The sequence below is a fragment of the Populus euphratica genome, unplaced genomic scaffold, assembly GCF_000495115.2.
Source record: "Populus euphratica unplaced genomic scaffold, PopEup_1.0 scaffold57.1, whole genome shotgun sequence".
Lineage (NCBI taxonomy): Eukaryota > Viridiplantae > Streptophyta > Magnoliopsida > Malpighiales > Salicaceae > Populus > Populus euphratica.
This window is the reverse complement of record NW_011499919.1, coordinates 216,119-225,380: the sequence shown is the minus strand read 5'-3', so window position 1 is coordinate 225,380 and position 9,262 is coordinate 216,119. Positions and strand designations below refer to the sequence as shown.

The window sequence follows — 9,262 nt, the reverse complement described above, 5'->3', positions numbered from 1 at the left end:
TCTGTGATTTTCTTGACAAATGTAGCAGTTCCTGCCAATTGCCAAGATTTTCAGGTCTCAAAATTAAATTTTGGAATTTAACTATTAATGATATGGTTATTATTGTTATGCTGTGGCTCCCGATAACACATATGATGTGTTGTTTTGAGATATCTATAGGGTTTCGTTGATATTGTGCGAGAAGATAGAGATTTTATTTTTAATCGGTTTAAATATTGATTCAGTAATATTTATTTGACCTGGTTAGCTAATTTAGTTAAAATTCAAATAAGATCAATTATTTTTAAAATATTATTTCCTAGAACATTATTGTTTTAACTTTTTTTAACATTACAACAATCCTAGTTTTGAATTAACAGTTTTAAAACTACAACTTTCAAGTTTGTTTTAGAAAAATAGATTTTTTTTCTGTTCTTCTACTTTAATTTTTCTATTTAAAAGAAATACTTTTCTAAATTTATTTTTTATTTAATATATCTAGTTCTTTTATATAAAATATTGTAATAACTTTAAGAATTTTAACATGTAATAGACTATGTTATCACCGTCTCTCCTAACCTTTAAAGGGATGTTTGTTTGATTGTTTTTTTGGTGAAAAAATATTTTTGAAAAAATTAGTTTTTTTTTAATTTTTAATTTTTTTGATTTATAATATTAAAAATAAATTTTAAAAAATAAAAAATATAATTTTAATATATTTATACCCAGTAAGAAAAGCCAATCCTGCAGGAAAGGCGCCACGCCACGAGACATCACACAGGCAACCTTCACTCCCACTTGCTCTCAGAACAGAGAATAAGAGGAGAGAGAGAGACAGAGAGAGAGATAAAAGAAAGTGAGTGTCTCTTTGTCTCTCTCTAGTCTACCTTCTCTTCCAGTTTCTTCTTCTAAAGCAATCACCAGTCAATGTTTTACTGCTTGTGAGTATCGGATTCTCTTTCTCGTTCTTTATTGCTTATATATATATAGAGAGAGAGGTATATATTCTTGTCTTCATCCCCTGATCCACTTGTTTCACGTTTCTCTCCCATTGCTCTCCCACATTTTCAGGTACAACTTAAATTCCTAATCCTTGGTTCAGTCTTACAATGTGGGATCTTTCTCTTTTTAGAGATCAAGAAATCACTTAATATAACAGTTGTTTCAGAGATCAAAATCTTGCAGTAGTTACAACTGTTTGAAAATGTAAAAAAAAATGGTTCCTTTTGAGTTGATAGAGGTAATTAGAGATCACAAGCATCTGGTTTGGATGCTTCATGGAAATGGGTTCTTGGCATTTTTGTAGAAACAACAAGTTATGGCTTAAGAGAGCTATTTTGGTTGTATTTCTCTATTTTTTTTCCATGTTTCTCTGTAATTATTGGCTTTTTCTTGAAGCAATTTTCAACAAGTTGGACCCTTTGTTCCTTGGTGTGTTTTGAATATGCAAGCATTGCTGATTTCGTTGTTTGATTTTTCTTGTATCCATCAAAATTTATTCTAATTTGTTGTTTGTTTTGTAGGAGTAGTGAGGTGATTAGAAAGTGATTAAGGGATAGTTTATTCATGCAAAAGTTTTGGTTTTGAGAGTGAGAACTCCGAGTCTGAACTTTAAAAGAGCAGGTTGGTTTCTGTTTTACCTGTTTTTTTTTTTTTTTCTAAACTAAATTCTATTTTGATGTTCTGGGATCATGTCATGACTTAATTGTGTTACAGATTAGTGGTTCGAAATGAATTGGAATACACACATGGAGGGTCATTACATGAACCCTAGCTACCCATATAATTCGGCTGGAAGTTTCATTGAATATTTCGAAGGTCTTACGTATGACCATGTGAATTTCATTTTCAACGGAGGTTCCCACGCTCAGGTACCTTTTATTTGCAAATTTTGGATGCTTTGAACAGTATTTAGATCCATAAAAATGCAAGCTCGTGGCCAAAACAAATAGAGTTTCTTTTTCTGGTTCTGTTATCTGTATTTTATTTTTAAATATATAGACGATGCAGCAATTAGTAGTTTGTGGTTTTGTTCTTGTACAAATGACCTTCTTGCATTTACAGGATATCGTATACCCCTCGACAAATGCAAATTTCTACAAGTTCGGCATATCCCCACCAGGGAGAACTTCATATTATGACCCAACTCATATTTATGAGTTTCATGATAATGGACTGCGGAATGAAGAATATGGAAGGCCCTTGGAGAATTCTTCCACAACGACTAATGAACAGATTTCCAGAGTAAATACAGAAGGGGAAGTAAATGAAAACAGGACTTCTCATGATGACCCTGTAGAATGTAAGTTTTGAGGTCTATATTGGTAGTATGTACCCAACAAATAGCCTAATGAATATTTTCTGACCTCTATTATTACATGCGAGAAAGTTTTATCTTTTTATCTTTCCATATGTGAATTACATCGAAAAATTATTCATGGATCTTTTGTTCTGAGATTTAACATTTCCATTCAGTTGGTCACGGGATTAATTTTCTGTTGATTTGAGTTGAGTCATATATTTGCATATTGTGATATCTTCTTTTCACCCATACACCATTCATTTGCGACATTAACAGCCTTTTCTTATCTATGTTATGTTCTTTTTTCCAGGTTTGCGCAGACATCATAATGTTCAGGATTATCAGGTGTGGTAACTTCGTAATGGTCTTAGCACACAAGAAGTTATAACTCAATGCTACAGCTATATTAATTGCCTCCTCTCTCTGTGTCACATCCCTACTCTAGGTTGCTGCCCAGTGGGAGCATCCGTGCTCTTTTTAGTTTTAGGAAAATGTAGCAAATGTAATTAATCAGGACACACTGTTTGGAAACGAAAAGCACTCAAATGATAGCAATGCAGAGTTCTAAATAATCATTACAGTGAGAAGGAAATTGAGAAATAAGAAAGAGAAACTTCATATCTAACCCTTTAAATTTCATTAATTTGTTTCATTTGCTTATAGTTTCATACAGAACTATGTAGTCCTTAGGAAAAGGCCATGTTCAGAGAATCATGTAAAAATGGGAATCCATACTTCAAACACTTAATACTTTTATTGGAAATGTCTTTGCTTATTATAGCATTAGATCATATCAATAAGCAATCATGATCCAAGAGGCACTTTTGCAGACAACTTTGGTTGATATAAGACATAAATGCAGTTAATATACGTTATTTGCTACTCTCTTTTCATCCCCTGAAATATCTTGTATGGTTGTACCTGCCTAAATAACTGTATTGTATTATCTGTGGCCTACACAGGCTATTTGGCAAGACAACGTTGATCTAGACAGTATGACTTACGAGGTTAGAGCATAATTCCCATTTCTTTTCTTCTGTAGTTTTTTGTTTTTATAAATTCCATATTGTTGTTGTACTTTACTTTCCAAAAGACATTCAGAATATGAAAGGTCCATTTCCAGATTGCGAGAAAAAAACTGATTTTTCTCACTGAGATGAAATAGAGATCCACCTCCTGCCACACTTCCACGCTTGTGTTAAATTTTCTTTGTTCAGAATTATCATACTGTACAAACCTCCAAACTCAGACAATCTGGCAATCAGAACTCTCTGCTCTTTAGGACATTGTGTCTGGCTAACAACACTCTACTTGTATAAATATTATTAATAAAAAATTTCCATTTCAGGAATTGCTTGAATTAGGCGAGACAGTTGGCACCCAAAATCGAGGTCTTTCCCAAGAGCTCATTTCTTTGCTTCCAATCTCAAAATACAATCGCAGCTTCTTCTCAAGGAGGAAATCAAGAAGCGAGAGGTACCATTTGGGCTTACATTTGTTGTAAATTGATGAACATTTTTTTTGTCGTGTGGTAGTTTGGCTGTCTATTTTGCTTACAGCTGTCATATCTTGCCGGACCTGGATTCTGTGCAAATTGTTGTCAATAAATAAAGTGTTCATGCTCTCTGCTTCTATTTTGGTCTATTTATTTTCATTAGCATAGATTTTCTGTTATATTGCTATATCTGTAAGATATTTTAGATTGGTTAATTAATTGGTGAACTAGATGCAGGGGTAGTAATGTGGTATAAACACTGATTCCTTGTTATGGTTGGTAATTGGTTGCATTTTTTAATTTTAATTACATGAATGCAGTGAGAATTTTGACATAATTTTCATTATCCTTCTATCTTCCACTGGTTTGCAATCCAGTGTGCTATTAATTCTGTCCGTATTTCAATGTCTCGTAGAGGAAACTCATTGACCTTTCAGACTAGTTTTACTGGTGAAACTATTTTTTTTTTATTTACTTATTTATATTTATTGGACTTTCGGTTTTGTGGACTTTAGCAAAACAATGCTTTTTGTAGGTTTTGAGATATGAGGCATGCTAGTCAAACATCTTGGAGACAACATCCATGTACGGTCACTGCACACTGTTTCAAGCATAATTTATGCTTATCCAAGAGTTTCAAAACGAATTCAAACATTTTTTTTTCAAATTTATCGGTTAATACTAGAACCAGAGGGATAGATGCCTAGATGCAAGGTTAAGAAAACAGAGCAAAGAATAGGTTTTTCTTGATCATTGGTGAAGCATGAACTCTTTTATTGCAATTTCAAAATATACTTTGTGATGAATATCCTGGCCACACTTTTTCATCTTCTCCTTTTGTTTCACTAGTCTAACCATTTTTTTCTTGTTGGATATAGGTGTGTGATTTGCCAAATGGAATATAAGCGGGGAGATCGCCGGATCACTCTACCATGCAAACATATCTACCATGCTGGTTGCGGGACCAGATGGCTTTGCATCAATAAGGTAAGCCTCTGAGATTTTCATGACAAAGTTGAGAACAACGTGAGCTGTGGTTTATTTTCAAATTCCTTAAAACGCTGATGACCATCTACCTACAGGCCTGCCCCATTTGCTACACGGAGGTTTTTGGCGATGCATCAAAACATTAAGGTATAATGACTGATGGACATAAAGATGGAAACTCTCATTTTTTCATGCGTCTTAAGTTTGGGTATTTTTCTTGCTTACACAGTTGTCTCTATCAAATTTTCATTTTCTTCTGTAGAAAGGAAAGATGCTAGTTTTGTAATAAATCAGATTACAAACTTTGCACAAAAATGAAGTCATTGAATCGAGATGCAGGGGATTTTATTGTGCTTTTATGATCAACCCAATCTCATGGTGTTATTAGCTTATTGTCTATCACTACACGTACGTAACCGATGATATTCAAAGGGTTAACTTTCAAACGAACGAAGATCCATCGACTTGTTTCCTTATTATGGGCCTGCTTATATCCGTGCGAGGTCTTCATGAGAGCATGCCTGCTGGTGTATGCCATTCTATCAAGAACTTGTATCGTGGGGCAGCACTCATGTGAGCCGGCACGAAATTCCTGGGAAGAATTTTTCAAGATTTGGTCGAACTTTAATGCCGTGCATATAATTCAAAGCAATCTAGATGCCATAACCTTTAAAAATCATTTCTTATGTTTGCAAATAAATTCTAGTTCAGATGGTTTGGTAATAACTAGGTTCCAGGTGATTGCTTCAAATCTATCCTCTGTTTTTTTTTTTTTTTTCGGGAAGAGGATCGATCCTTTTCTTCCCTTAGTTATCTAGTCCTTTGGATGTCTTTGATCAGTTTTTGACCATCGCCTTTTGTAAGACGCATAATTTATTTACATCCCAGCCCCAATTTTTGGTTTCAAGCCGGAGAATTTCCAGGACAGCTGTGGGCACCAAGACTGAATCATTTTTTGGGTTTGATTTTAAGCGGGCCATTCCTGTCTTCATCATTTCTTTCTCGCAATCCTAATGGAAGCACGGGTTGCAAGCTAATTTTAGACAGTTATTGGCTGAGTATATACAAGACGGATTCACATTTGCTACCGACTCTCCAGAAGCTGCTGTATAGAATCGATCTTATAGATTGGATTTCTACTCTATAAAATATAAGCTACTCTTACTTTATTCATCAAGTTTTGATATATATATATATATAAAATCAAATTTGAATTGAGTTTTGAAATCAGAATTGAGATAATATATATCCTATCCATTATCCATCAAATAAACAATTTCATTCAATTTAAGTTTATACCTATTAGGTTTGGATTAAAATATCTTCCTTGATTGGATCGCTACTTGACTATATGAGTATATTGACAACGATCTTGTTTTTGAAAGAAGAGAGCTAAGTAAATTGTTGAAGAGTTAGGCATCGAATTCTCCAAGTCTTTGTTCTTATTATGCTAGTTTTCTTCGTGCAATTAAGGAGGCTCTTAATCTCTTAGTGCAGGCATGATTTGCAAGCTAATTTTAGGCAGCTATTGACTGAGTGTACATACAAGACGGATTCACATTACTATTGACTCCGCAGAACCTGCTGCTTGGAATCGATCACTACCTGACTGTATGGATAAGTCGAGTATTTTGACAACGATCTCGTGCTTGAAAGCTGAGAGAGCCAAAGAGTTAGGCATCGAATTCTCTCAAGTCTTTGTTCTTATTATCCTTATTTTCTTTGTGCAATTAAGGAGGCTCTATACTTGTTCCTTTGTCAAACAATTTGCATTAAACAATAACTTGGTGGTTCAATTGAAGATTGATTTACCAAACAAGAACACTACCTACTAATACTTGTGTATTTGCGGTGCACCGCAACAAAAATTCATGCTAGTGTAACGTAAAAACAAATACATCGTCAGGAAATCTAACATTCATAAAACACATGATTTAGAATAGATAAATAAAACATACATAATTTTAAAAATAAACGGTTCAGATTAATTTTACAAATATGATACATCATGTTACTCTTAATTTGACATAGATAAATTTTGAATTCTGACGCATTCTTGAATTGTAAGGTGTTAAATTTATCTTAAAAGAAAATAGAGCACTTTCTAAAGAGTCCAAACATGTCTATTTTATCAAAGAATTCGGTAGCAGCCTGGAATTTTGCAGAACATTAAAAAGATGATTTAATTAAATTTCAAGTGGAATTAAACTATACATTGAATTAATATGAATCTTCCCATCATTTTTCAACACATACAAAGACTGAACCCTAGATATATATAGAACAATATCCTTTTAATTTATGGTCCTAAATTGGAGTGTTAAGTTGTGGTATATATTGACTAATCCTTGTAAAAATTAGGTGGGAATTAATAATTAGTTTTGTTTATTCCACGCGGAATTAGAAAATTTTCTACTCAAGTTAAATATCAAAATTGTCTTCTTAACTTTGAACTTTCATGGAGATAAATAGGTAAGTGAGTTAAAATTATACTATATATATACCAATGAATTTACAATTCAATACGTGGTAGTCCAGTAAAAGCAAAAGGGATATATCTTTTTTACCGTGAAAAAAATTACTTGCCGACACTGAAATTGGTGGATCCATGAATTTGTTACTAGGAGCTGCATTTACCGTCCACATAGCCCTTATTGCATGTTGATTCTAAGCCATTTGCATGACTTTGCCTGCCAAGGCGAAATTACAAGACACCAACGTTTTAGAGTGATCAGATTTGCAAATCTTGACTTGAAGGTACGTAGTACAGAGGAAGTGTTTTGCAGTTCTAGATGAGAAATAGCTAGAGCATCTCACCAACTCTTTCAAGCTGAAAATTTCAAGGTTTGTTATGGTCATGATTGAGATAGTGGGAACACACCAGTAGAAAATTGACAAAAGACATTAAACAATAGGAAACTTGTAGCGTTAATCTAGGTTATAATGATAATCGTTAAACAATATCTTTGTTAATAATGATCGGAGAGCTCTATATAAAGGGCAGCATCCATGCTCACCATGCAAACACAGAAGCAGTAGTTCTAAAGATGGAAAAAGGGGGGCAGCCAGGACTCTTGTCTCAAATGATTTATGCTCTAGCATTTTGCGTGGTTGCCACCAGTGTAGTAGCCAAAGAGCCTTATTACTACAAATCACCACCTCCACCATTGAAATCTCCACCTCCTCCATCTCCTTCTCCACCTCCTCCATATCATTACTTATCACCTCCACCCCCAAAGAAATCTCCCCCTCCTCCATACATCTACAAATCCCCACCTCCACCATTGAAATCTCCACCTCCTCCATATCATTACTCATCACCTCCTCCCCCAAAGAAATCCCACCCTCCTCCATACATCTATAAATCCCCACCTCCACCATTGAAATCTCCACCACCCCCATACCACTACTCTTCACCTCCACCTCCAAAGAAATCCCCCCCTCCTCCCTATGTCTATAAGTCCCCCACTCCACCATCTCCTTCACCACCCCCCCCATACCACTACTCTTCACCTCCTCCTCCAAAGAAGTCCCCCCCTCCCCCATACGTCTACAAGTCTCCACCTCCTCCACACTACTAAGCTTCTTTTTGATCAAGCTATGAGATGTATACGTAGCAGTAGCAATAACGTATTTCTCTCTGTATCGTTTACGAACAAATTTCCAAAAAGAAGGCAATGATCTTGAATGAAACAAGCTTTTCTCTACAATAAGGATCTATAGTGAAGGTCCATGGTGAAATGAAATAGTGTTATTTATTGTATCACTTTGTTGTCTCGTAATGTAATGTAATGGCAGTAATTACAATTCCAAGAAGGATTATATACTTGCGTTTTCTTGATCAAATTCACATATTGCTTTCTATTTAAAATTATATGAATTGTTTGATTCCAAGCTAAATATGATCATGCACTGTGGAAAAGCACGTCAGCTTTCCTTCCTTGAGCTAGGCAAGTCAAAACCCTAAGTTTAAGTAATTAACCTCAGGTTTGAAACCTCCTGATCTGCCTTCTAAATAGAGATTCAACGTCTTAATCATTGGAATTCTTGAAAGACTCCCTAAGTTATTTGAAGCAAATAATATTGCACGTCCCTACTTCTACCTCATTAGGCATGCATGCCTCTATGTAAGCCTACGTAGAAATTAATTGAATTGTCTTTTTACTTAATATAAGAACTTGATCATATGCCGAGCTTTGTATTACATTTTTTTAATAAGCCGAAGACCAATGTTATTTAAACACCAATTTGAAGAACCAAAATGGAGAAAAGGAGTGCAACAAGCTACATATTGAATAATTTATTCAAAAACTTTTTTTTATTTTGACCAATAATTTAGAAGGATTTGATATTTTTAATCCTTGTAATTATCCATGAACTCTTTCGTATTTGCAAGATTAGTCCCGGCAAATGTTCACCTTATCAAGGGTTTTCACAATATAATGGTGCATCAAATAATCTTCATGACAAAATGAAACAGAATCTCGGCACAGCAGGAA

General features: G+C 34.5%; 2 protein-coding genes across 9 annotated transcripts in view; one reads left to right on the top strand and one right to left on the bottom strand.

Moving 5' to 3' along the window:
• Positions 1-727: 727 nt before the first annotated feature.
• Positions 728-5,598, top strand: LOC105134918 (E3 ubiquitin ligase BIG BROTHER-like). 8 transcript variants are annotated; one of them, XM_011039514.1, is made up of 10 exons: positions 932-1,219; positions 1,503-1,602; positions 1,696-1,850; positions 2,044-2,281; positions 2,592-2,626; positions 3,244-3,288; positions 3,630-3,757; positions 4,655-4,763; positions 4,859-4,910; positions 5,196-5,598. In XM_011039514.1, the coding sequence occupies exons 3-9, from the start codon at positions 1,710-1,712 to the stop codon at positions 4,907-4,909; spliced, it is 747 nt and encodes a 248-aa protein (XP_011037816.1). In that variant the 5' UTR covers positions 932-1,219; positions 1,503-1,602; positions 1,696-1,709; the 3' UTR covers position 4,910; positions 5,196-5,598. The 8 variants fall into 8 exon arrangements, with proteins under 8 accessions (XP_011037815.1, XP_011037814.1, XP_011037813.1 ...); XM_011039513.1 differs by lacking the exons at positions 932-1,219; positions 5,196-5,598 and adding an exon at positions 728-835 and having other exon boundaries at positions 4,859-5,155; XM_011039512.1 differs by lacking the exons at positions 932-1,219; positions 5,196-5,598 and adding an exon at positions 836-920 and having other exon boundaries at positions 4,859-5,155.
• Positions 5,599-7,691: 2,093 nt separating this feature from the next.
• Positions 7,692-9,262, bottom strand: part of LOC105135011 (uncharacterized) — a 42,391-nt gene continuing 40,820 nt past the window's right edge. Inside the window, exon 15 of the mRNA XM_011039683.1 lies at positions 7,692-8,403. Coding sequence (XP_011037985.1) covers positions 7,692-8,403 — 712 coding nt within the window. The remainder of the gene's footprint in view (positions 8,404-9,262) is intronic.

Coding starts and splice junctions, on each gene's coding strand:
- LOC105134918 (XM_011039514.1), top strand. CDS start 1,710: ATGAATTGGAATACACACATGGAGGGTCATTACATGAACCCTAGCTAC. Junction 2,282..2,591: donor TCATGATGACCCTGTAGAAT/GTAAGTTTTGAG, acceptor TCTTTTTTCCAG/GTTTGCGCAGACATCATAAT. Junction 4,764..4,858: donor GATGGCTTTGCATCAATAAG/GTAAGCCTCTGA, acceptor ATCTACCTACAG/GCCTGCCCCATTTGCTACAC.